We start from the raw sequence: 27,634 nt of genomic DNA on the forward strand, positions 1-27,634 counted from the left end.
AGGATTTCTTTCATTATTTTTGTTGCAGGAGTTGGTGCGAACACCTCGAGGCAGCATTGTCGCCTATCTTGGCTCTGTATATCGTACCAAGCCTGTGCTTGCTGTATATGAGAACTTTACTGCATTAAAGGCATGCAATCTAGAAGTCCATAGAAAACGAGAAACAGCGGGAATCACAAGACAACAGGACAGAGACGGATAAGCGCTGACTTACACCCATGGACATGTACCAACCAGTACATGTCCATGGCTTTCTATGGACATTACCAAGCAGCCCAAATAAGCACTCTAGTGCTAGAGGTCAAGCTATGCTCGATATTTTCTTCAGATTCTTTTTTTAGTCGACAGCGAGGTGACATGCTCAACACATAATGGAAGAACAGACTGTCAGCAAGAGTTACCTTTGGAGTCTGGGGGAGCACTCTCGTGGCCTGGGTGCTCAGGGCCCGGGGGGCCTCATGGCTGGGACGCCCGCTGTGCTGCACCCTCATCCGTGTATTCGACATTCCACAAAAGTAAAATAACTTCCTGCAAGGATGGTCACTGAATGGTTCGTGGAGAAGAGGCCAGACAGCTAAACTTTATTAGTGGTAAAATATAAAGCTGAATGATGATAGGTTTCATAAGAACACGTGTGTGGATGGCCACAGAGGTTCAGGAGACACAGTATTTGTAATGTGAATTCCAATGAAGCCAAGGCACAAAGCTCAATTAAAAAAAATTGAAGTTCAAGAGAAGCAGTTTTTCGTTGCTCGCATGACATTTAGGGTAAATGAAACTCTAAGGGGACTACACGCCAAAACCATAATACAATCATGACGCGCTCTGTAGTGCGGTCACCAGATCAATTTTGACAACCAGCAATCCTTTCACCTTTCAGTTGCAGTTAAATAACTATACAAGTATTGTTGCAATTTCCTGCCAGACAATGCACATAGGATCAACTCGTTACATGGAGCTCAGCAATGTCGCAACTGCTAAGCTACTACAACAGGCATGAACCATAGAGGTACATCTATTAAGTTGGAAGCGGCACGCCTCAAAAGAGCATCAATTTAAATATGCCATTGCATTTGCATCCTGTAAACTTTTTGTGGCTGACTGCTCTTGCTGAACGAACTGAGCACAAATTTTATGCGCACAGTAGTGCTTCATTTTGTACATCTTGTATCAGGGCTGATGTTTGTGCTATGAGTCAGCACATAACCATGCAGCTATTGAAATAAAGATGGCTATGGCGTGGCTGATTACAACCATTCACCGTCACCAGTACTGGCCACCTGCTTCGACAGATGACAGAAAAATGTATAATCAACGGAAACACCCTTTAGATAAGAAGGCTCCCCGATACTTCCACTTATATGAGCTAACATTCATGCAGCTTATGTTGCTTAATATGCTGCTTCTCTTTCTACTGCTACCCATCCAAAAAAGTCCCTAAACCCATGCATTTATAGCAAATGAATGTTTCCTTGCCACATTTTTCCTGTTTTGCATACTGTAAAACGCTGGCAGTTGTGTGAAACTTGCAAAAGTACCCGTACAAAAGCACTTCGACAATGACAGCTGGTGCCGCGCCACGTCTGAATACGCATAAAGTTGAATTTGTGACATACTAAGTTGCATGCAGCAGTGACATAGCTATACACACATATATATACATATATATTTAATAATGTCAAGGAAAGAGGGACAGCTGGCTACTGTTCAAAAAGCCAGCTTAAACAAGTCCATTGAGCCACTGCCAATCTGTTGCTTTATGGCACACACGTGATATGGAGATGAAAAAGTGCAAGTAACGGCTAGAGACACACATTTTTGTGCATGTGGCACCAAAGAGTAAAGTGCAAATCACAGCTAAGGGTTATATATGTGAAGAATCGTGTCCGATTTAGTGCGCCTATTTAGGGGCTTCAAAACAGTACCTCGAGTCCTTAGCGGGGCTGGTCGATCCTCGGTTTCCTCTGCGCTGAGGTAGACTCCATTCACAGGTTGAGCTGTGTTCTGGCAAACATTCAGAAGACAAATTTATGTGAATTAGGATGGCAAATTGGTATGCGTTGGCAACTGTTCATTTTAACGTAACGTGCGAATGGACAAGGATGGAGCAAGAAACAGGACTGAGCGCTTACCGACCAGCTGAAAGGTTTATTGGAAGGTCCATTCGCGCTTTACGTTAAATGAAATTTACCCTCACGTAGGCTGACCCTGAAACCGGCTCAGCAAACTCCATTGCTCACCTTAGCGATCTGCAGCAGCACAATCGTGTGCTTGACCGTTTCCAGAAGCGCCTGGGGAAAAGAAAAATAAAAGGAAAAAAATGAATTCTCGCTTGATGTTTGCAAACGAGAAGACAATGATGAAAGGTTCAAGCTCTTTCTGAACGTCATAAAAATCAACAGTGTTATCCTTAACAATTTTAAGCTCGCTCAAGCCTCTATATAAAATCTGAAGCAAATTATGCCAAATCGCGGCTGCGTTAATTTTAAAACGGGCGGCCGCTCCAGGTGTACTTGACGTATTAGTAGATTACTGCATTCGAAATTGGAACTAGGTAGAATAAAAAAAAATGGAAAGAAAACGAAGGTGAAGTTGAAAGAAGCGACTTTCCTAGTTCTGCAATAATTAATAACTCAGGTCACGTAACTGAGCGCATAGAAACCTTAAACTTACACTCACTCAATAATCCTCAGCGCTTGCGGGAGCTATATTAACAGGAGGAAAATATATAAGCTAAAATGAAATGGTCATAAGAGCGCGCCCGTATGTACACGATAAATAAGAAGTTTACCGATCGGCAATCGGACATGCGTTCGGTGTGCGCACTCACGTTGGCATTGCTCCCGATGCCGGACAGCTGAACTTTCTCGCGCGGATCAGCGACCTTGTCGATGCTGTACTCCAGGTCCTGCCGACAAGACACGCACGAAAAGAGAGCCACAATCACTGTTTCTGTGCACACTATCCGAAGCGCCGATCGCGGTCGGAACGCTCCAGCTGGCAACTGATCGGCGGTCGTGCGGGGAAGCCGCCGTGCCACGAAACGTGGTCGAGTGCTCGCCGTCGTCCAAGCCGCCCGGCGATTCGCTGTGGCACGGCAGCGACCTTGATCGTCGATTCAACGCGTGGGAGAGCTCCGTGGCGTCCGTCACCAGGAAGGAAAGTAAAACGGGGAAGCGTGAACATGATCGCCTCCGTTAGCCGCGGACCGGCCCCCATCAGCAGCATCGGCCCACCATCCTTCATTTCCGCGCAGAAACAATTGCCGCCCTCCCATTGGTTCGATCATGTCACGTGACGCAAATAAGAGTCCTTAAAACGGCAGCAGACGCACCCACGTCCGCTTGCCCCAGAGATTCCCCTCCGCGCAGTCACACAAGTGGTTGCCACAATCACTACACGCAGTGTTCTTTTCGAGCCAAGCGCAACAACAATGCATCGATGCGGGGCTGCGGAGAATTAGTGGGAAATTTAGAAACGGCTGGCTAGGCCTTTCCCGTAAACAGCACCGTGAGCCACGCGCAGCGATCCACTACACGTAAGCAGCAAATTGATCATTTCCTGCGCATAGCGTAAACAAACCGGAGTCGATTTCGCGACAGCGCCTCCCGATTCACGCAAGCGCGCAGCGCTGGCGTAGATCCGAAACCGAAACCCAGGGCTGCAACTGCATCGGTCCGAGAAAACGTGGTTCGCGCGGCATCCGCGAAGCGACACGCCAAAAGCGCTTCGAAGTTTTACGGAACCAAGAAATCAGCGATTTCCGTCTCCAGATTTTGTAGTCTTAAAGCTATTCAAGCCCCACTCTCGGTAGATGGCACATAAAGATGAAGGAAGAAACTTCACACACTGTGACAGATATTGCAGAGCACACACATCGAGCAACGAACTACAGGGCACATGCATGGGGACCTGTGATAAATCGCGTTCCGGTGCTCAATTCAGGAAACTGCATGATTACTGAGTGGCTTGCATAATTGCATATGCATACATGTGCCGAACGTCTATCTCGACTTTGCTGTAGGGTGCCTCACGAAGCAATAAAACATTACATGGCACATACTCTGTATGCACTAAACCTGATTGCTTTGGCTGACGGGAAAACACGGCTTCATATGCAGACATCGCAAACTTACATAGAAAACCGGAAAAAGTAAGCAAAGCACGAGGCAACTCACAGGAAATAAGGAAATTACAAGCTCAAATGATGCTAAACACACAGAAATGCAGCATTAGCTCGACAGTTTCTGCATCAGTAATATGCAGCATAAATTCAGGACTGTGCAGCGCAGGTAGCTAGACAAACAAGTCTCACCTTGACATCCCTTTACTCAATCTTTTAGATATCAAGCCCTTGAAGGAAGGGTATGCTACATAAATGCTTGGAAAAGACGTGCTGCTTCACCGAGACAGAGGCTGCCTTTCTAACATGCAGACATGGTTTCTTAGCAGTTATCTTTCTATGGCGCATCTTAACAGCAGGCGTATTGCACTATGGCCACAAAAACACAGAAGGAAAAAGAAACAATGAGAGAGATAAGAACCCTCCCAACTGCCTCAGTGTGAGGGAGTCCTTTTATCAACATGATGCATCCACTACACCCCAAAACAGACAGAAAAACAACATGCTTCTACTACACCCTGAGGACAGCCAGTGCAGGAAACAAGCACTCTACCCTTCATATTTTTATACTGAACGAGTGCTTTTTTTTTTTGTAGCCTAAATGTCAACCACTGAACAATAATAAATTTTAACAAATGTAACATAATGATACACTATTAGAGAGGAAGGAAATTCAGACAGTTACACTGTCCTTAACAAAGTATAGGTAATAAGTCAGAACCAATCACACAAATGATGCACGCAATACTGACACAGCCTTAGCAGTTATGAAAAAGCACTGGGTCTATAGAAGCATGCATAGAGCTTTGTTACAAAGAATACTACATCACACAAAATTTGTGTCACACCTACCTAAGGATGGCAGAGTGCCTCTCTCATTGCTTTGCTTGAAGAGAATACTAAAAATGCAGTTTTAGATAATTATGTTGCTACCGGATAGCAATACATACTTCAGACAGTAAAACAACTACGTGGTACTGAACAACAGAGTAAAATGAGTCAAGTGTATTCCCATACACCAGTATTGCCAATACCTAACTTCTACAGCAGAAAACGTGGTTGGGGAGTTGAGTTTCGGATAACTTCGGATTGCATATCAATGATCATGGGAATGATGGCACGGCATACGTAATTCTTAGTGCATTTATGATGCGGAAAAGAAACATGTCGTGGAGAAATTTTCTCCTTACCCTGATTTGCTCGATGAGAAGCTGCAGGTATGAGTCTGCTTCGGTGAGCTTGGTGTCAAAGTTGTGCTGTGTCGGTGCCACAATGCCCGTCTGATCCCACAGACGCTGAAAAGACAGAAGTGTATAGTCTGAGCAACGTTTAGCCCCCTGAAAACCTGTGTTATGATGGGTGAAAAACAATGTGTGTTTTGCGAATTTCAAAGCAACGCTCAGGTACAGGTTATGTGACACACGAATGAGAAGTAGACAGCTGACTATCTTGATATCCTTTAACGGGGACTTACTGTGTTTGGTTGCCGCTGTAACGTATGCCTCAGGATCGTATCCTCCAACGCACGCACCCATCGCTCTCGCTCCTCTGCGTCGCGCGCTGCGTCACGTCCGAAACAATACAAGCGACGGTCTTCACTAAGACGGGCGCACGACATCGGCACTCTCAAAGCGACAGCTCTGGTTACTCGTGAGCGGAAAGGCGTTGACACGTGCGCCGCATTCTTTGAGCGAAGTCAGCCAGGCTCGCTCACCTTGGAAGTGAAAGATCTTGCGGTCCACGCGAATCGTGAAGGTGCTGTCGTCTTCATCGTCGATTCCTATAACTGCCCCCTGCATTTGGCCAGGCATGAATCAGTGCGAAAGTAGGAAATGGGACATCGCTCGAACAACCAAGTTTACCTGGAGTCGCACGCAGCCACGCCGGGCTCCCCGGGCCATATTTTCTTTAGACTGAAAATGTCGAAGCGAGGCGGCTAAGGAAGCATTGAAAACGATAAGGACACCGGCTCTGCCTGTGCGTTGCGAATGCAACCTTGCCGAAAGCATGCAACTACGCCCAAAACTGATGGGTTGCGCAATGCACGGCTACGTCCACGAGGAAAACGAGTACGTACGGTGTAGTAGGACAACAGTCCTGCGTTGTCGTCTAGCACAAACCAGCGGTACTGCCAGCCTTTCATGACGTTTGTCCATTTGCTAAGCGGTCCTTCGACGCTTGAAGCAGCCATCTTCACCTGCCGACCATGGCACACAGGGTTGCGAGGCGGCTCGTCGGACGTGCCGCACAGCAGCATCATATCACGCCCACGGCAGTTTACAAGAAGGATCAACGCGTTTGTTTGCGGGAAAACGATGATTGACAGCAGTTGTGAAATATCGGGGAGGAGACATCAGGAGCCTATGCATTCATCGTTATCTAAGGTTTGACGGGTGACCGATGGGTGACTGTACTAAAAAAAAAAAAAGACAACGCCCACTTTAATGCAGTTTCGGTTTCGATTTCGGTCAAGCGCACTATTTGTGCACGCTGCGGTGTCGTTTCTGCGATACTTATTTACGTTGCTTTGTTCCAAGGAGGTTTAAATGAGGTAATAAAACTTGCTGGAGTGGAGGCCGCCATACTTACCAATGGGCCGCAGTGAAGCCGCGCCGCGCGCGCAGCGGCCATCTTGCCATAGGCAAGAAGCGGGAGCTAAAGCGCGCCCGCCGCGCTGATCGCGTCTCTCCGCCGTGGTTTTTTAACGGTTATGGCGAGCATTAAGGGAGAAGTTGTCAAGAATAAGAAGCCAAATGGCCGATAAGAACGCAGTCAGTTTTATTCTGATTCTTTTGGCATTTTCCTGCAAGCATGTACACCGATGAAGGGTCTGTATCATTGGTTTTTTAAATATAATCATCTTCGTAAGAGCACACCTCACTTCTCGGCACTCATTTTTCTGTTCATTTCATTCGTCATGTGACGGAGTCTTACGCATATGTGGAGTTTGGCTCCAAAGCTCCACACTAAAGGATATGCTCACCAAGAAGAATATGCTCATCAAGGCTTGAAAGCCATTTATTTTCTCAAAACAAGCTCATAACCTCAAAAAAAAAAAATAGTTTTAGGTTTGCATGGACGTGCTTCAAATATGGGCATTCAGTTTGCAGTCGACACTATTTCAATAGATATATAGCATTTCGATACTGTTTCGTTGGATCGGCTCTCTCTTATCTTGTCAATGAATCAATTAAAAAACGCCCAATTAAGTGGCAACATAAGTCGTAAGTTTAAGCCAACGAGCATATATACACGCAGTCTGTCATCATGCATTCCAGCCCAAAATCCACATATCTACCACTTAGTCGCCCACAATCCCAACATGTTTGCTCATTTGTCATCAACAATCAAAGTACAGCAGAGTTTTTGTGCTGCATTAATTGGGCTATCTTTTTCGAGACAGTGACTCATCTATGAAGGCAGCATTTCTTTTGATGGAATTCTCTGCTACAGTGCTCGATTAAACTTCGAATGTACATACTCATAAGTTGATGGAGAAAAGAAGTCCAGCTTTAACGCAAACGCCCGCAGCTCGGATGCATACGTGCCTTTCTGGTCTTTCGTGCCCTGTGGAGGGGTTGTATGTTTGTGGAGAGACCGCAGTGAACCCCCCCCCCCCCTGCCCTACTCAGACATGAGCTTTTGATCCTTGATCTCGTTTATTATCGCTTGAGGATCGAACCTCGCTCTCTTTGGTCAGCCTGCAATTTTTCTGCTGCAGAATTTTAATCTTGAAACTGTTTATCTCCCCTTAGGAAACATGAAGCGTTTCTTCGTAATGCTGCCGTGTAGGTGATGCAACTGTCACATCTTCAACAACTTTTTTTCAATTTGAACACATATAACGGCCGGAGTACTCCGGGGCCTCGGTTAGGTCGCTTTATTTGCAGCTGGAACGAGCATTGCACAGTTTAGACCAACTAGTTTTACTCGCTGCGCTGCATAAAGCAATACAAATAACAAAAGAAAGGGCACGAATGTAAGAAAAAATCCTCGTGTATTGCCCAAATGACGTTACTTAACGTCGTAGCTGCGAGCTACCCTTTTATAACACAACAGGGCAACCGATAACGAAATCTAGGGAGTCGCCTATTTATATAATTTCAACAAAAGCAAACGGTGCGTCCTTTTCCTATTTGCGCTCCGCACCAGTGCTATCAACACGCACAAGAATGTTTATCACTGGTTTTTGCAAGTGTTTTACAAATGCGGCAAGCACAGTCGAACAACTACCGGGTCGCAGCCTAGTCCGGTCGAAACAATTCGGCGAGAAGTGCCTCGAACATATATGTGATCGCCGTCTTTTGGCTTCCAGACTTCCCGTCAAACAGCCTGCCCCAACGTGCTTCGAACATTTGGCTTCTTAAGAAACCGTTTAGGGGAAAAAATTGGCCGCGTATCTGCGTGCTTCGCTGCAAATGTCGTGTAAAGACGATAGAAGAGGCGCTGTGTGAGATATGGACGCCATCTGGCAATACGTCGGGAAACATGAGTACTGTGTTGCGTGCTGGTAGTCCCGGCGCAGCAGCAGGCGAAGACCGGCGGTGACCAACGCGACCGGCGGGGACGCCAGCCAGCCCGAAAACGCGGTTTGGCGCGAAGCGCTGAAGCAGAGAAACGTCCGCACTCAACGAGTACTCTCCACACACTCTTTTATTTACACGTCGCCTGGGTAAAACAGGAACGCCAGAGCGGCGCCCACAACCGGCAGCTGGACTTTAGCAGCCTGAAGGCCGCCCACAACGCTGCTTTTTCATTTTTTAAATATATTTTTTTTTCACCTTCTCGGCCTTCTCAAAACTAAAGTTTTTCAACACCAACCCATGGCATTCGTACAGTGCAATACAGAACCGAAACCGAAACACAACCATGAGCTCGTGCGAAGGGCACGGAGGAAGGCAAATTTCAGCGCAGTCGCATTTTCAGCTTTGTTGAAACAGCGCTCACTAGACGACGACGAAGTAAAAGAAGGCACAGGACAGGCGCTGCCTGTCCTGTGCCTTCTTTTACTTCGTCGCCTGTCCTGTGCCTTCTTTTACTTCGTCGTCGTCTAGTGAGCGCTGTTTCAACAAAGATGAACGCATACCAACTCGCTCAAGCTTCCATTCTTATGCATTTTCAGCGCAGCTTAAGAAACTAGGGTCCTTAAAATTACGTATGTATGCATTTTCTATTAAAGGAACACGCCACCTAATACTTACCTAGTGATGTTGCACCTCAGATATGCATAATATTTACTTTTTGATCGACAACGTTCACAAGTATGAACAGCCGTACCAGTTCAAGACGGCTGGCCCTTGGGCAAGTGGTTCAACTTTGGCCGAGTGGCTGAATCGAGGGACGTGCCGACAAACAGAAAGACAGGCAGACAGACAGAAAGACAGACCAAAATTTCTGCGTTTAAGTTCCCCAAGAAAGACTATCGTCTTTAAAAAGAATGACTATCAGATGTGAAATTAGAGACAGGTTGCGAGCTGTCAGCATGCGTTCCGGCATACAGAGAAGCTTTCATCAAGCTCGAAAATGTTCTGCTTACAACTGAAACTTCACCCCAGAGTACCTTTTCGCTAGATTTATGTAGCCGTACGCAACGCACTAAGTACCCAACAACGCCCGGACGCCTATGGCAATATGGCGGCGCGCGGCTTCAGCTGAGGGGCGTCTCCTCCACTCCAGCAAATTTTATTTAAACCTCCTTGCTTTGTTCACCCTAGCTTTGTTAGTGTGAACGCTTTTACAGTTCCGCCGTGAAGTGTTCCATGCGCGACTAAGGCAGAAATCTTGTTTATGAAAATAAAGTTTGTGAGAATGAGAGGGCGAGTGCGTAATTTTAACATAAATTATTTCGACAGGAATTTGTCATTACACAAAACACTGCGCCCGAGGTTTAATTCCAACAACCAAAACATGCATTTTTTTGCAGTTTCCTCCATTTTGTTTTTTGCCCACATATCGCAAAAATATCACATTTCCCACCCCGTTTCGCACAACGAAGCACCTGCTTTACTGCGTTATCTGGAATAACGCAATGACGTGATTTAATACCTCACCATTGCAGATTTGAGCTGCTTTACGAAAGTGGGCCGATTTTGACGTCTTCCGGCAGCTAAGTGTCCTGACGAATAACAAACATAAACAACGATGTTAAATGCTTTATTGAGAAATGAGGACAAAACAGCAACAACAAACAATCTTGTTGCTGTATTATACAGTGAGTAAAAAACCGCGGTGACCGCTACTATTTTCTTACAGGGCTTCGAATAATGATGCAGGAAACTGCACGCATAAACCTACACGTACGTCATGATAATGGCAGAAAATGCATACATGAATAACGAAGAAGAAGAACACGTAGTCTTGGTGAACAAACATAGAAAGATAACTTTATTCAATTTGCGCTTCCGAAAATTTGAAGCAAGGCAACTATCGAGGAACCTATTGGCTCTGCAAGTTTCATCGTGAATAAATCAGTAATAAATTTAATAATAATTAGGCCACGAAGCAACGAAGTTTTGAGAATATAACGTTTTGCAAATGCAAAGAAAAAAGAAATAGTGGGCATCAGAACGTCACATTGAGTGTCATAACTGCGTATCATGTTTTAAACTCGAAAACTCGTTCCTAATCAACACCTCAATAAATATAAAATAAAATAAGTTTCTTTTTTTTAGAGCGACAGTAGTGGCCAAATGTGCGTGGCCTCATATAAAAACTAAATATTCGCCTGGAAGGCTGCCGGATATATACATATTAACATTTCGGCTGTGACCTAAGTGTCGTGAGTAATCGTTGCTTAAAAATAAATTCGGTGTTCCCACTCGACGGACATACACATGTGTTGTTTCGGTATTATCTTGCGGACATTTTTGTGATTGTCCTTCTTATTACTGGTGACCAACTCAAGCCGGTATTGAATTTCTCACCAACTACACAGAAGATAGTGCAACTCGTCCATATGTACACACGCTGTAGTGCACGCATTCTTTTGTGTGAAAGGGTTTTTTATATTTTCTAATAATAATAAATGGTGGAGTTAACGTCCCGAAACCACGATATGATTATGAGGGACGCCGTAGCAGAGGGCTCCGGAAATTTCGACCACATGGGGATCTTTAACGTGCATCTAAATCTAAGTACACGGGCCACAAGCATTTTCGACTCCATCGAAAACGCGGCCGCCGCAGCCGGGATTCGAATCAGTAGTCGAGCACCATAACCACTAGACCACCGTGGCGGGTCATTTTAACTTTCTGCTCAAGGTATTCGCCGCCCTTGCACATTTCGGTTCTGACCCACTGGTTGCGAGTAATGGTCGCTTAAAAATGAATTCGCTGTTCCAGAAAGGAAAGTAAATAACCATATGTACTTTACTTTTCTATCAAATGCTCGCGTTCAACTAAAAAAAAATTAATATTTCGCGCGCCGATGATGCACAAGCACTGATCCAAAGTAAAGAATTTGCATATGTGCCGAAAATAAGCTAAAAAACACGAATTTGTGACTTTGTGAAATGAGAGGTGAGACGTGAAAAAAAAAGTTTATATACGCGTAAACTACGCTCCGTAGTCTTTGGTTTCCTTCGATGCATCAATAGTAATGGTCTTCGTCAGAGGCGTCATTTATGGAAGGGCCTAGGTGCAATACGCTAACCCCCCTCCCCCTTCATATTTTAATATTAACATCAGGGGCGGATGCAGGATTTCTCCGAGGGAGTCGGCGATCAGTACTGCGTTCGCGTCCTTCTTTTACTGGGCCTCTGTCTTTTTGCGCTGTTTTTTTTTTTGTGAAGTGGGTGTACAGTTCATGGTGAGGGGAGGGTGAGCTTGCGGGAGGACCTGATAGGTCCTCTTCTTGGGTGTACACATTAAAAAATTAAAGGGGGATTCAGGATATCCGGACCCCTCCCGTGGATACGCCCCATATACTTAACGTAAATCTGCAATAACCGGCTGTATTTCTGAAATGAATTTTCCATAAATAAGCTTAACATTTGTATCACAGCAATCATTTATTTCCAGGGCGTCACCGTCTGGGACGCAAGTAAATCACTGACCGTCCTCGAAAGCTGTTGGAGAAATTGAATGTCGAATTCGGGTTGCAATGAATCCCTGCCTAGCCGGCAACTTGAACAGCGCAAGACGGTGTGGTCGGAATGTGAACTTGGTCATCGAGGAATTGATGATTCTGTCGGCGACAGGCCGACGATGCGCGCGCGATCTTAGATGTAAGTGCTCTGGAACGAGCGGGGCGGAGTCCAGTCAACGAAACAGCCGTCGTCGGATGCGGTGTCGCCCGGATGTTTGGAGAGCTCGAACTCGTCGAACTCCACGGTCGAGGCTGTCGAACTCGTGAAGGGACCATTGCTAACATCCAGGCTATGGTGCTTCCTGCGAATCAAATATAAGGAGGAAGAGAGGCAGGAGGAGGAGGGAGAAGAAGAAGAAGAAGAATTGCACATTGTATCTCTATAGAAGCATCTATACACATCTCCAAAGAGCAACGCGTGTCAATGGCGACTATGTAACCGACGGTGTGGCCGACGATGTAATCGGCATTTTGCCATGGCTTTAGTCCTCTCTATAGAAAGCATGCCAGCAATATCAAGACTTAAAAAATATAAAAGAAAACACGCATGGCCACTGGCAGACATCATTCTAAAAAGGGGATGGCGTATACCTGGCTCCCTAAGTCGTTCTTTTATTTGTTTTTTTTCCTTGAATGTGGTCGACTTCATCGTCTGTGTTAAAGCTATTCCTATTTCCTGATTTAAGTCTGATACGTGTACCATTGAACAGGGTTGCCACTGACTTTAGAGTAAATGTCGCCAAACGAAGAGCAAAAAGTCGCCAAAAGTCGCCATTCTATATATGTGCGGCATAACTAGTAATAAAAATTTCCACTCACGTATAGCACCGTAGAATACAGTACCATCCAAGACCCTTAAATTATATTGACGTTTCTCAATGCCACTCGTATCGCCCGCTTCACCATGGTAGTCCACAGTGCTGCTTCCACGACTAGCCGCAAGATGCGCGTGGTGGCGCAAGGGTGAATGAATGAAACGCTCATGATATCCCATCCCTGTCCGCTCGTTTCAAGGGTAAAAGTGTGCTAAACCTTAAGCGAAAACCGTGAAAGCGTTGTTTGTAGACAGCTTTACGTACCCTCATGAAATAAAATGATTAAAAGGTTTATTGAAGGTAACTCGAGAGAATTCTTACAGGAACCGATCATTAGTGAGTCTTACACCTTTTCAGTGTGAACTAATATGATACCGGACGCCACCGACCTTTTCATATAGTCACTTATAATATCTACACGTGTGAATCCAATGCGTTATTAATGAACAGATAGACGATGTAAAATGTTATATACCAATTGTTTTCATTGCACACGCTCACCGAGAGCAGTGGAAAATGCCTCAATAAATATTTGTTTATTGCACAAATAGCCGCGTATCGCCTCTCTTCGCTAATCCAAAACAGCCTTTACGAGCTGAATTGGGGGTATACTGCAACGGTGAATAAGTCGCCAAGCTATTCAGAACAGTTGGAGCTTTTGGCGGAACAAATGGTCGGAGCACGCGGCCAACCCGTCGTCTAGCTCCTTCAGAAGCGGAACTTTAGAGAAGCTTAAAGCACCTATAGCCATAAACTTATCGTCATACACTGCCCCCTCGCGGTTTGCAAGACAGTCCGCTGACCTAAATTTTGCTGGAATGTCACTGGGGGACGTTCCAGTACCTCCTGCATCTAGATGAATTGAGGAGATACACACGAGTTACGGGACGAACATACCGAATGACGCTTAATGCGCACATTCTACTCAGGGGTCTAAAACCAAGAAAAATAGTGAGAATGTTGCCGCTCATTCGTTGGGAAGACACTGGGCTCAGGATGTATAACTCAGTGGAGACCTAAGCCGAAAATCGCCGAAAATTCGCCATGTCGCCATTCATAATTTTAGGTCACCATAGGCCTCTCAAATTCGCCAATTTGGCGAAAAGTAGCCACCATTGGCAACCCTGCCATTGAAAACCATTTGAATCATAGTCCTATACAATATTATTACTGAATATGCGCAAATTTCGGCGGCAACCTGGCGTCGTTCATACCCTTTCACAACTGCGATTAATTACAATTTTTGAATTTGGAGAGCGCAACAATTCGACGGGACACAGAAGAGGTACACACACAGCAGAGCACTGCATGCGCGCTGCTGTGTATATCTTATATGTGTGCGCGTGCCCTCAGTACGCGAACGAAAGACAATCACTTAAGTGCGTCGTAGATCGTCTGGACTCCCGACCTTTTTCGGAGGAGAAGCCTTTGGGTGCTTGGGAGCATGCATACCAGGCCCAACGAAGTTTAAAGTGCATATTGAGATTTCTCAGCGATACAGGTTTAGATGCTCGTCTTTAGAGCATGTGCGGCATAAAGACTTTTGCGCGTTCCTGTCCCCGTGCAAGACAGTGTGTACAGTGACTCATTGTGCCATACCATAGTCCCCTATTATCGCACCTCCCTCTTTCTCTTTCTTTCCCTTTTCCCCTTACCCCCGTGAGGAGTAGCAGGCTAGAAACCCGCTTTCCAGGCCGACCTCTCCTCCTTCTTGTCATGAAAACATCTTCTTCTTCTCTTCTTATATGTGTCCCGTAGAGTTGTGACGCTATATAACTTTAAATATGCTATGCCAACACGCCCAGTCTTTAATATTCGCACGATAATTACAATGGTAAGGCAAGCTCATTTATTATACGGACGTCAATACATCCACTATAAGACTGTGCCCTGAAACACGACAGGGGTTGCAGTATAATGGAAAGCTGGGCGTAGTGGCACGCTGTCATTTTCTCTTAGATATTAGCACCGAAAGCCATGTGTTATCTTCTTTTCTCTCGTGAATTGTGCGAAACTGATTACGAAAAAGCGAGCTTCTCCACACGATGAGTAATACTGAGGAGAAGGCATCTTTGGTGAAATATTAGCAAACTACGCAAGCATGCATGAACAATATCTTAGGCGCTTTACAAGTGCCTTATGTAAACTACCGCCTCCGAAAGACCATAGTCAATTCAATATCAATACTCCCAATGAGCGAGTTCGTTCCATAAATCGATTATTGTTTTCGTCACTCACTCACTCACTCACTCACTCACTCACTCACTCACTCACTCACTCACTCACTCACTCACTCAACTCACTCACTCACTCACTCACTCACTCACTCACTCACTCACTCACTCACTCACTCACTCACTCACTCACTCACTCACTCACTCACTCACTCACTCACTCACTCACTCACTCACTCACTCACTCACTCACTCACTCACTCACTCACTCACTCACTCACTCACTCACTCACTCACTCACCACTCACTCACTCACTCACTCACTCACTCACTCACTCACTCACTCACTCACTCACTCACTCACTCACTCACTCACTCACTCACTCACTCACTCACTCTCACTCACTCACTCGTGTAGTCAGACGGGAATTCAGTCACGAAGCACACACTTACCTACGGCTGACGATTATCACTAGCACCACGTTGACGAGCAGTAGAAAGATGGCGACACAGAAAACAACCACGATCCACAGAATCATGGACTGTAGATACCTGAAGTCGTCATCCTGCACCGACGCACCCACTGCATGAAGAACGAGTTACACGTCGGGTCAGTGCTGTTCTTGCCATAATGCTCGCACGAGCAGACGTTCGGTTACAAACAACTTAAAAAAACACACTGAACTGCGGCATCAAGTCGTGTTAACTATGTCAATTTCACCGCGACCCGAACCACAAGGTGTGCCGATATGGAAATGTGTACAGAGACACTCATAAGAAATCTGCATTTTTGTCATTTATTTATTTGTATATTAACGCGAAGGCCTTAGATTCCTCATCAAACGCGAGGACTGACCGGCGTCCAGCGTCGGTGTCTCCCGTCAGCGGCGTCAACACGAGCGATGCCAAAAATCATTATCACGTGATGGCGACACCATGTGACGTCATCACGACATCACACATGTCCAAAATCTGTGACGTCATTATGACGTCACCGTGACGTTACACTGACGTCACGTGACGTAACGTCACATGATGACGTCGTCTGACACACGACATCGTAGCTTAGTCAACGGTCGGCCGATCACGGAGGCAGTGCAAAACCAGGTGAGGTGCCTCCGATCCTGGAGAGAGAGAGAGAGAGAGAGAGAGAAATAACATTTATTTACACATCCGGCGTGTGGGAAGTCCCCGGCCTCGCAGGGCGCGGATGTTCCCTATCTTAAGATTACGGCTATTAGAGTCCGATAATCTCAGAGCCTAGACCTCGAGGATGTTGTGCTCCAACTAGGCGACAGTTACTCGGGTATCCTGGAGGCAGTGGAAAACCACGTTAGGTGCAGAAAGCTCTCGGAGGGTGGCAGGGGAGGATCAATGAATCTAAAGAATGAATCGACTGCGAAGAAAAAGAAGATGGCTTTCGCTTTCCAGTAGACTTAGGTGAGTGCATAAGACCCTGTGACTTTTTAAAGACGATAGTCTTTCTTGGGGAACTTAAACGCAGAAATTTTGGTCTGTCTTTCTGTCTTTCTGTTTGTCGGCACGTCCCTCGATTCAGCCACTCGGCCAAAGTTGAACCACTTGCCCAAGGGCCAGCCGTCTTGAACTGGTATGGCTGTTCATACTTGTGAACGTTGTCGATCAAAAAGTAAATATCATGCATGTCTGAGGTGCAACATCACTAGGTAAGTATTAGGTGGCGTGTTCCTTTAATAGAAAATGCATACATACGTAATTTTAAGGACCCTAGTTTCTTAAAGGCCAACTCCGGCGATTTTTTGGCTATGTCAAAGTAATGGTGCTTTTATGTTCCTGAGACGCTCCTGTTACGGGCCCGATAGCAGAAATACTCGGCAAATTGGAGAATAATTTTAAATAAGCAAAAAAGCGCAACACCGAAACCGAAACCCAACCGAGTGTACTGTCTACGTATGACGTAGACGTTGTTACGAACGAACCGGAAGTCGTGCAAGGCATGCCGGTCACGCCGGCGCGGAGTATGAAAACTGTGACAGCCGGGACGACCAGCGAAGCGCCGGCCAAACCAACGCTGTCTGTCGCCTTGTGCACAGCAGACGCTCGTTGTAGCGGCCTAAGCGCCGAAGTTAACGGTGCCCTCGGCTGCGTCACTTCCGCCGCCTTGCCAACACTGACGTCACAGACGCAATGTTGCCAATAATTCTGGGAATCCAGGAGGGCATCTGCAGACAATCTTTAAAATTCATTTGCAAACAATCTGCGCATGTCTCAAGCCTGTAATTTGGCATAAATGACGGAAACGTGCAAAGGAACGTACCCAGCGAATTTCACTGGGATCCATCGACCTCGAAAAATCGCCGGAGTTGGCCTTTAAGCTGCGCTGAAAATGCATAAGGATGGAAGCTTGAGCGAGTTGGTATGCGTTCATCTTTGTTGAAACAGCGCTCACTAGACGACGACGAAGTAAAAGAAGGCACAGGACAGGCGCTGCCTGTCGTGTGCCTTCTTTTACTTCGTCGTCGTCTAGTGAGCGCTGTTTCAACAAAGCTGAAAATGCGACTGCGCTGAAATTTGCCTTCCTCCGTGCCCTTCGCACGAGCTCATTGTTGTGTTTCGGTTTCAGTTCTGTATTGCACTGTACGAATGCCATGGGTTGGTGTTGAAAAACTTTACTTTTGAGAAGGCCAAGAAGGTGAAAAAAAATATTTAAAAAATGAAAAAGCAGCGTTGTGGGCGGCCTTCAGGCTGCCGGTTGTGGGCGCCGCTCTGGCGTTCCTGTTTTACCCAGGCGACGTGTAAATAAAACAGTGTGTGGAGAGTACTCGTTGAGTGCGGACGTTTCTCTGCTTCAGCGCTTCGCGCCAAACCGCGTTTTCGGGCTGGCTGGCGTGCCCGCCGGTCGCGTTGGTCACCGCCGGTCTTCGCCTGCTGCTGCGCCGGGACTACCAGCACGCAACACAGCACTCATGTTTCCCGACGTATTGCCAGATGGCGTCCATATCTCACACAGCGCCTCTTCTATCGTCTTTACACGACATTTGCAGCGAAGCAGGCAGATACGCGGCCAATTTTTTTTATTTTTCGAATTATTCCTGTTTATCTTATCGCTATAATATTTATTACTCATATACGTTTATTTTGTTGCCATAGTTATGACTAATTACTCATTGTTGTTTTGCTGCCATTTTTTTGTACCTATGAACACCTAATTTTCCAGCAGGAGGTCCACTTTTAGCTGTGTGCTATGGGACCTCCTTCTGTATGTGTATACCTCCATGTGTATATATATTTGATTATGAATACAGGTTTGATTGATTGATTGATTGATTGATTGATTGATTGATTGATTGATTGATTGATTGATTGATTGATTGATTGATTGATACGACCTTAACTTTCTCGCAGGGGCCGCCCCAAGGCCACAGATTTTTGTCGCATCTGCTCGAAGTTGGCTAGGCGCTTGCCATGGCAAAATATTACAGTGTATTCGAAAACAAGCAAATAATAAATCTGACAACCTTGCGAAGTTTTTCTGAACAAAACACTTGACGCTGACAAAAAATGGCCATCTGAATCTGCCTTGTCGCAGTTATTTTATATGCGCTGCGCCTTGAAAGTATAATATTCAAAAAAGAATTAATAAAAACTTGGCAGTCAACTCCATCATTGGATTGTCACTGATTGAATACGATATTTCATTTTTAGTATTTTTTATTGATTCGCGTCCGTGTCGTACTTCTTGTTTGTTACTTTTCTTTTATATTTTTGTTTTTATGCTTCCTTTGTTTGTATTTTCCTTGTTTATGTTTTCTGCTTTTACTTGTTCTTTTATTTTGTTGTCTTTTTTGTTCAGTCAGAAATCGACATCGGACATCACGCCCTGTTAGATAATGTGAGTGGACGCGGTTTAGAAAAACACTGTCGTAAAAATATTGCATGCTTTTCACATAGTCCCCTAAAAGAGCTGTAACGCGGTAAAGCTTGAGGGTCTCGACAGATTCGTTATCTCCAGCCAGAGTGCCCGCGTTAAAAAGCGTTGTCGAAATCTATGACGTCGTGGCAACTTGATGCGGGATGGTCAAGCAGGCGTAGCCACCTGTCATCTATTTCTGCTTCTTTTCTAGCTTACCAAGGTTTTAACAACGCCAAGAGTGGCTTGTTATCGTTCTAGTAAGTTACCGACACACTTTAACTTAGTACCATTCTTTAGCGTTCTCTTAATTTAGCGCGGAGAAGTTTAGGGTGACGGTGTGGAGTTGCCGCAGTCTGCGTGCGTCTGCCTTACCCAATGAGAGCGTGGAAAAGTGGACGACGCGGGGAGGGCCGTGTCCTACGCTCGTGGTGGCCCTCACTGTGGCGGTGTAGCTGCGTCCGTTTGAGAGCTGTGACAGCAGCAGGTCTCTGACGCCGGGTCCCACAGCCGTGGCTAGAAGGACGGAACCGTTGTCCTCCGTGTCGTTGTCGGCCTGCACCGTTACTGTAATCTGGACAGAGGAAATCCGAAACAATGGTTGAATGTACCAGAGTTTAATTTATTTTATTTTACCCTCAGGGCAGTGATGTAGGCACAAATTTTTGTTTCGGGGGTGGGAGGGGTTTGAGGGTCACGTTCTTGAACTGGAGTGGGGGCCGGGGACATGCTAGTGTGGTCGAGTGTCGTTTTGTGCCCTCCATCCCATGGCAAAAAGAAATTTCGGGGAGAGAGAGAGAGAGAGAGGGGGGGGGGGGGGGGGCACATGTGCCCGGTGTGCCACCTCCTTACTACGGCGCTGCCTGAGAGTACACAGTATATTCCAGAGGGGAGGGGCTATCGTATATTAATATGTCTAAAAAAAGGCAAAAAAAAAATTAACTGAGTACATAACGTCGGTCACACTATATAGCAGCAATGCATAAGCAAAGCATCACATAGCTGGAATAATATATACGGTAAACACACAATACAACTCACCAAAGTACAACAAAGAGATAAAATTGCACAGCTGTTGAAGTCCAGCTCATCAATTATTTAACAGGGCATTTTTAAAAAGTATGGGGTCGCGGATGCATGTTAAGGACCCAGGAAGCTTGTTCCAACCACTAGCAGTTAGCCGAAAAGGACAATTAATAAGTAAATGTGTACTTATGCGAGGAAAGGGTGTATCTCTTATACGATATACGTCAAGTTACTAAACTCGCCAGCCATGACAATACTTCGGATCACTCGGTATTTCTTGTAAACAGAAGCGGCGTCAATCTGTCTTGTTGCAACTTATTTGCACGCTTCTGTTCCCCAGGCATAACTAGGATGCTCGACAAGAGTACATAGGGAAGATAAACGCCATGACTGCATGTCCTATCGACGCGTATTTGTTATCTTCAAATATTTAGCTGTTTCGCTATATCGGAAGACTATCGTACAACGCTGAGCACGCACCTCGTAACCAGTGAGGACGCCATTTGGTTCTTCGGGGGGTTGCCACGACAACTGAGCAGTTGTCTCGTTAACCTCAGCGACTTCAAGCCACTCGGGCTCACCGGGAACTGCGAATGACATTCATAATAGTGTTTAGTTAACTGAGCTTCGGACCCGGTATATTCGGGAACAAATACTTCGAAAATAAGGATTGTACGATAGCTAAAACCAGGAGTACAGAAGTTTTGGGTTAGTTGATCCTTCGCTATAAACGACACCATAGCGCTGGAAAGATGGGACGTGAAAGAAGACAGGACGCGCGCTATCTATAAGACGGTTAGCGCACGTCCTGTCGTCTTTGACATCCCGTCTTGGTAGCGCTGTAGCATTATTTATAGTTAAGCCAAGTTTCATTTCTTTCAAACGCTTCGTTTTGCTACAGATTCTAAATGGTGGAAGCAAGGTTTCATAAGGTTCCTGGACGAGCTGATGACGCTTCCATCCTGCTGTTACGTGTTTTCTTACGTCACAGCGTGTTCTTATTCAATGTCGTACGTAAACTTATTTAAGAATGCTTCTGACCAATGACCTGACCCATGACGTCAACATCTGAGGAAAATTAAGAAAACAAAAGATAAAAAAGACGGAGGCGTCAGCAGCTAGCTGGGTATCATGCTCACTATATTGCCTCGTATTCCATCACTGCAATACTTAGCACAAATATAAAGAAGAGTCGTCCTAATAATGGCTTTGACATTGAAATATTGTGCTCTAACAATTAGGAATAATAATAATAAAAAACGCGGGAAAATTCAAGCCAAACATAGCCTTGATTTCATGGAGGAATGCGCTTACCATCTTCAGTGGTGCTGACCGTCACACGAGAACTGAGAGGACCTTCTCCGGCACTGTTGACGGCTCTTACGCGCATTGTGTACTTCTCGAAAGGCAATAGGCCCTGGAGCGTCAAGTTCGTGTCTGTGGGAAAATAACAAAAGAAACTGGCTGAATCATGTATCTGACGGCAAGGAATAGAGGATGAGCACTAGGCCGCTTCATTTAGAACAGGCATGTACAGCGTCACTGTGGCCGTTGGACGGATCTAGTAAATATGACCACACTACACCATGCACCATGCCACACTGCACTCGCGCGAGCACCATGTGCCCACAACCAATCCATGTATCATTCCATCATTCCGTCCGTCCGTGCATCCATGAATCCAACCACGGATCTATCTATCTAGCTATCTATTTTTCATTCGGTCGATCGGTCGGTCTGCCTTGATTCCTGGAACCGTATATTTAATTCCGCCATTGCTATCACACGCGACAGCGAGATGATCTGGCGAGGGGGAAAGCAGGCAACCATTGGCCGGGGAACTTCGAACCTCGAGTGGAAAGCGGTCCGCCCACGTGAATATCATGGTGACGTGCGCATTTGCTCACGCGATAAGGGCAGTGAATCGCTGTTCGGTTGCATGTCTAGGTCGGCTTTGCGCGCTCACGACTTCGGTGGGTCAGTGTTTTGCTGGCGTCACTATTTTAGGTACAATGCTCCGCTCCTCATGCCAACTTTCGCGCCCTAATTCTTTCTCTCCAGTAGAACTCGTTGTTGGGCTAGTTGGTGCATTGCATCAAGGAATTAAACCAGCCGAAAACAGACGAACACAGGAAACGGTGAAGGAGACAGGAAAGCGGCTTCTTCTTTCTCTCCGTACCCATTCACTCTCGCGTGTGGATAGCAACGGCGGAATTCAAAATGCGAAACCAGGAATTCCGCCCGGAATCATACGCATATCGGCGTGCCGCGAACGCAATCTCGCCCGGAGTTACACCGACTACGGCTGGAAGTCAAAGGAAGGGCTCACGTGCAGCGCGGAAACTGAGAAACATCGTCATAACGTAGAAGAGTTGGCATATTGTTCCAATATAGGCTGCGCTGTTCACCTGTGGTGTTTGCCCACTGATCGTCCTCTGCCCTCGAGTCAGCGTAGTAGAGGACCCGATAGAAGAGAACAGGGCCATGCGAGTCCAGACAGGAAGGCTCCTCCCAGCTCAGGTGCAGACTCCTCGACGATGCCCACACCACGTGTACATTGCCAGGAGGCTTGCTGGGCGCTGCGGAGAGAGGCCCCGATGGAGACATGTTGGGCATGTAGCAGTGGCGGCAAAAGAGCACAGCGATTAGCTGGAACCTCTAAGCCAGTGAAGTGCCACTGAGAGAATGGCCTCTAAACAGCTTCGATACTTCGGTAAGATGTTAACGAAGTGTTATCAATTCGTGTTATCGCTCTTTGCTGCGTACAACGTGCGATTAACTCGAACGAAGAAACTGCTTCACTTTTCAAGCGAAGCTTGCATTGGCTGACTTGCGAGGTCGGGTGAAGCCGGCGTCGTACGAAAAAACCGAGTCTCGCTCAGAGGCGACAGGTTCTCCTCCTCGCTCGCAGTTGGCGACCGCGAACCCTCTGCTCTCGCAAGTGAAGCGCCGCATCACGCCACTCTCCCAGCAAATCACAAGCGCTCCCTCCATCCGGAGAAGGGAAAGGAGGGTTTCTTGAAGCAGCGCTAAAAGATGTAGACTAAGAAGGTGCACACACACAGGACGAGCGGTGCCTGTCCTGTGTGTTTGTACCTTCTCAGTCTACGCCTTTTAGCGCTGCTTCAAGGATGCATTTGTACCAACTATAGCCCAACTTTCTATCTTGTTGCAAAGGAGCGTTCGCTGGCTGCGTGCGCGCCGTTTCTCGTAGGTTCAAGGCCAGCTGCGCTAAGGGTAGGGCCCGCTTGCTTCCCTCTGTCGGACATGGATGAACGGGAAGCGTGCTTTTCAACGGTACGACAGGCGTCCAATGTACTATACGTATCTGTTGCTTAAATGCTGATTAGATTATTGTCCTAGGGTGGCCACCTATACATTGGTTAGCCTACCTGCGTTATTCGCGTCATCACACTTGACTCTGAGTATGCGTTGTTAAATGGACGCTAGACAGCGCCTTTTTCTTTAGTGGTTCGAGTTCGCTTCGAATGCACTCACGTGCTGCGGCAGTGAGGAAGCTGACCTCCATCCTTTTCCCGTATCCGTGACCACTGCTCGCGCTCACACGTGCTTCGTACCACGAGTGCGGCACCAGCCCTTCGATCTGGAACTGCACGAATAGAAAGCGTGTATAAGGACCATGTGCCAGTTAACACAGCTCGTTAGAAGAGGACGAGGGGTGCCTTCATACACTTTGTGCTATACGTTACAGGTGCTGTAACGCAAGTATTTCCAGAAGTGGGCCATTAACGTGATTTGCATAGTTTTCGTAGAACTGGCAGTAGCCGATAGTTTTTCTTTTCACTCTAGTTGATCACCAAGAGCGCAGCTACACATTGGCTTTGTGAGAAGTGCACGCACGCGAAACGTAGGAGCCATTAATTTCGGCCTTGGAAAATTTATACCACGCTTCGAACTATATATATATATATATATATATATATATATATATATATATATATATATAGAAAATCCACAAAGAAAAATAATTCAGAAATACTTTCCGACGCGCGGAATCGAACGGCCGACCTCTCGCTCCGAAACGGGCGGCGTTAGACGGCTAAGCCACGGAGAGTAGCGTCTTTCAGCATGCTAACGGCGAGCTATTTATATACACCATTTACTTCAGCGTGCTTTCTTACTCACCAGCGAGATGGCGCGATGTGCGCGCCGGGCGCTGGGCGCACTGGGCGCTGGGCGCACTTAAAGGTCGTCGCCCCGCTCCTGCGAACGCCGAGGCTCTTCGCCCTAGAGGGCGTGGTCGCCTTCGTGCGCTTATCTCAAGGAAAGAAGGGGGCGGGCGGGGGGGGGAGTGGTGCGGAGGGTTGTATGTCTTGTACTTTCTCCACGATGTCCGCGCTGAAGTCACTGCAGCGGCCGCGTTTGCGAAAGGAGCGCGCTGTTCAAACAGAAATAAGTAACAACTGCGACATTTAGCTCGCGCTCGTCCTGTGTGTATCGCTTAGTTCGTTTCGTGCGTCCTGATTTATGTTTCAGCAGTGCACTTCAAGTATCGAGCTGTGACGCATGATAGTTCGCGCTCGTCCTGTGTGCGTTCTTTTCGTGCGTCCTTTGGGCTCGAGCGACGCGCTGGCAATTTCGAGCTGCTTTCCATTCTTCTCGTTACATTCCAATTTGTTGCTATCGCATTCATTGCTTCGCCGTTGCGGCGAAACTGTGACTTTTTTAAACACATTCATCGTTCAAACAATCTAAGAGATGGGGAAGAATAATTTTCGTAGAGCTAAACATGTAGTTCATGAAAGTAGCGGTTTGTGTTAAAACAAATAAACAAGTTAACGCACCTATGTACCAAACTCAATTATACTTCCCTGCTTTTTGTGCACTACCTGCATCGAACAGCGGATATTCAGGTATAGTTAAGGTAATGAAATCGAATTTTGTGCTGCAGGGCTGATATGAACAAAATATAGGCAAAGAAAAGTGAATCGTACGGCACACGGCTAGTTGGCCATGTAGAATCAATCAATCAATCAATCAATCAATCAATCAATCAATCAATCAATCAATCAATCAATCAATCAATCAATCAATCAATCAATCAATCAATCAATTACCTGGGTAGATTGCGTGAGGGACACTTGTTCAGAACCCTTGCGGCCGCATCCTCCCAGGTCTCTAGTGACGACAGCCACGCGGTACTCCAGGTGCTCTGGGTGGCGCACTCCCGAAGGAGCGTCCCACGTGATCAAGGCCTCGGTGGAATTCGTTCGGACCACGCTCAGGTGCTCCACGGGGCCCGGAACTGCATTTACGACAGCGGAAACGTCGCATACACGAGCACTGCAATTTCGTGTTATGCGAAACACGTTGGAACTATTATATCCACGCCTGTTTTCCTGACAGTCAGCGGCCTGTGCATGTTTGGTAATCGATTAAATTGAGATGACTTTTCATCAACGACGACAATAGCGAGCGATAATGACTTTAGGCACACTTGTTGTCTCCGGCCGTTGGCCCAGAGTTATTTGCGCTAGTTCCAGCGTTGCATGCAAAGCTAACCTTGCATGTGTAGATCATAGAGTGTGCCACCTGAATTGAATACGAGCGCCTCTAAGTTCTACATTGTAGAAGGCAAGAGACTACAACGCTTAGGAATGTCAGGTATTGGATGTATCCGCACCTGACCGCGCCGTTTTTGTCGTGGCCGATCCGCTGTACATGCTGCGTCCAACGGAGGTGACGGCGTACACGGCCACGTCGTAGCTGCTGTCGGCGTCCAGGTCATCGAACACAGTGCTCGCGGTGTCGGCGTCCAGGCTCTGCACTTTCGATGGCGAATTGCGCGCGCTGAGGTGCACCTCGAAGCCGACCAGTTTGCAGCCCAGCAGCTTTGGGTCCGGTTTCTGAGGGCACAGAGCATGCGCGTGAGCCTATGGGACCACGATAAGCGACAGCAATGCGCTATCCTCCCAGGACAGTCGTTCGTTCGGATCTCCACTCAGGAAAATTTTTTCATCAACTCAGAAGCTTCCTTTGTGAGTGACCCGCACAGGTTTTTTATCTATAGCTTCGTGCTACAAATGGGTGGATGTAAATTTTTCCTTCCTGTTTATGAACTTTCCTTCAAGGTGCGTGCTTCCGCAGAAGTGATGCGATAGACCCACGTAGCACTTCCTTATTGCTACCGAAGTAACGTTTCGTCTAATCTTTTTTCTGTACGAATATGTTTGTCGCGGTCAGACGATAAAAATGAACAAGACGTTAGGCGCACATAACTCTATTGCTTGATTACGTGAAGCTATAGTTCTCCCTAGCTGGCCGTTACAATCGCAGAAAAGCAAAAGGCATGTCACCTCCCACCGAATGGAAATGCGCCTGTCGGAGAGGGCCTTGGTCACCACATTTTTCGGTACCGCCTCGGGGCTGTCGGCTGGAACAGAAGGACGTACATTGTTTCAGGAACCAACAATATATCTAGCACAAGCGCATACACGTAAGCGAGCAATCATGGTACGTGGGGCCAAAAGCTTGCTGTAACCCCACATGAGGGTATGAAAGTGATCAGAACATCGCTGTTCTAGTGCTCGTATACGTAGAACAGAGAGGGAACAGTTGGTCAGTGTAATTGTCGCACAAGGAAGAGAACGATGGAGGGTACAATAGCAACAATTCACGATAATTATGCCGATCGAAAGAAAAAGAAAAAAAAAGAACCCCTGTATTCAAGACATGTACAGTGGAAGAAGTCTGTCATTGTTTCCTTACGGCTGTCGTGAAGGTTGTCCTTGTATAATGGATTCTAAGTCACAAACTAGTCAACGTTCGTGTTGAACGAAAGCAGCGCCCGCATGTGCTTCTGATAATTTTAGCGAACCAAATTTGCGATGTTGTCATTTATATAATGCCCCTTCATTAGAGGCGCTTGAGGGAACGAATAAGTAAACGAACTCGCCACGACACGATGCTAGGGTAAGTCCTTGATGGAGAAAGAAATTCACGATGATAGAGTATAGTGACCCCTGACAACATATACACTCCTTTGGAAGCCTTTCTGTGGTGATTCTGGTACAACTTTTTCGCAAGAGATTTTAACAATAATTTTGCACCCTTTTCAGTATACTCCGTTATCTATTGATGAGGATAGGGGTTGGTGGTTGCGCAGTTAGAACAGTATAATGACGGCTTAAGAGAAAACCACAGCGGTAATTAATCTATATAGTGCCGCCGTGCACTCTACGGTTGTTCTTAAATGGGAGAGAGGCAAATTGACCGTTACTCATCCCGAGAAGGAGGCGTCTATAGTTACATTTCTCATTTCACTATCACCATCTCCCCCCCTCCCCCCCCCCCCCCTCCGACACTGAGCCGTTATGGAATGGAAAAAACTTCATTCAAGTCCGTAAAGGCTAGGCCTAACTGAGTCGTTTTGGATTGCAGAAATAAGCGTCTTTACTCACCTCAAATCACTATCTGTCTCTTAGAGGAAGGATTGACAGACGCAGCAAGCCAATTTTCGAGTTTGCAAGTTCGGCCGCAGTATTCAAGAAAAAAAAAAAAA

At 46.4% G+C, this 27,634-nt stretch overlaps 2 protein-coding genes across 2 annotated transcripts in view; both read right to left on the minus strand.

Moving 5' to 3' along the window:
• Positions 1-1,263: 1,263 nt before the first annotated feature.
• LOC119386196 (oxysterol-binding protein-related protein 9) lies at positions 1,264-6,444 on the minus strand. The gene is made up of 9 exons (XM_037653533.2): positions 6,201-6,444; positions 5,986-6,036; positions 5,838-5,916; positions 5,598-5,683; positions 5,314-5,418; positions 2,831-2,908; positions 2,241-2,291; positions 1,926-2,004; positions 1,264-1,280 (listed from the first exon to the last, which is right to left on the minus strand). The coding sequence occupies exons 1-9, from the start codon at positions 6,381-6,383 to the stop codon at positions 1,264-1,266; spliced, it is 729 nt and encodes a 242-aa protein (XP_037509461.1). The 5' UTR covers positions 6,384-6,444.
• A 5,458-nt stretch (positions 6,445-11,902) lies between these two features.
• The window catches only part of LOC119387879 (tyrosine-protein kinase receptor Tie-1), a 64,256-nt gene continuing 48,524 nt past the window's right edge, over positions 11,903-27,634 (minus strand). Inside the window, exons 15-24 of the mRNA XM_037655437.2 lie at positions 26,430-26,506; positions 25,757-25,979; positions 25,191-25,378; positions 23,611-23,722; positions 22,521-22,691; positions 21,427-21,549; positions 20,593-20,699; positions 19,462-19,660; positions 15,651-15,780; positions 11,903-12,510 (exon numbers count right to left, since the gene is read on the minus strand). Of these exons, the coding sequence (XP_037511365.1) occupies positions 12,342-12,510; positions 15,651-15,780; positions 19,462-19,660; positions 20,593-20,699; positions 21,427-21,549; positions 22,521-22,691; positions 23,611-23,722; positions 25,191-25,378; positions 25,757-25,979; positions 26,430-26,506 (1,499 nt within the window). The 3' untranslated portion in view covers positions 11,903-12,341. The remainder of the gene's footprint in view (positions 12,511-15,650; positions 15,781-19,461; positions 19,661-20,592; positions 20,700-21,426; positions 21,550-22,520; positions 22,692-23,610; positions 23,723-25,190; positions 25,379-25,756; positions 25,980-26,429; positions 26,507-27,634) is intronic.

The sequence above is a fragment of the Rhipicephalus sanguineus genome, chromosome 3 (genome assembly GCF_013339695.2).
Source record: "Rhipicephalus sanguineus isolate Rsan-2018 chromosome 3, BIME_Rsan_1.4, whole genome shotgun sequence".
In the NCBI taxonomy this organism is placed as follows: domain Eukaryota; kingdom Metazoa; phylum Arthropoda; class Arachnida; order Ixodida; family Ixodidae; genus Rhipicephalus; species Rhipicephalus sanguineus.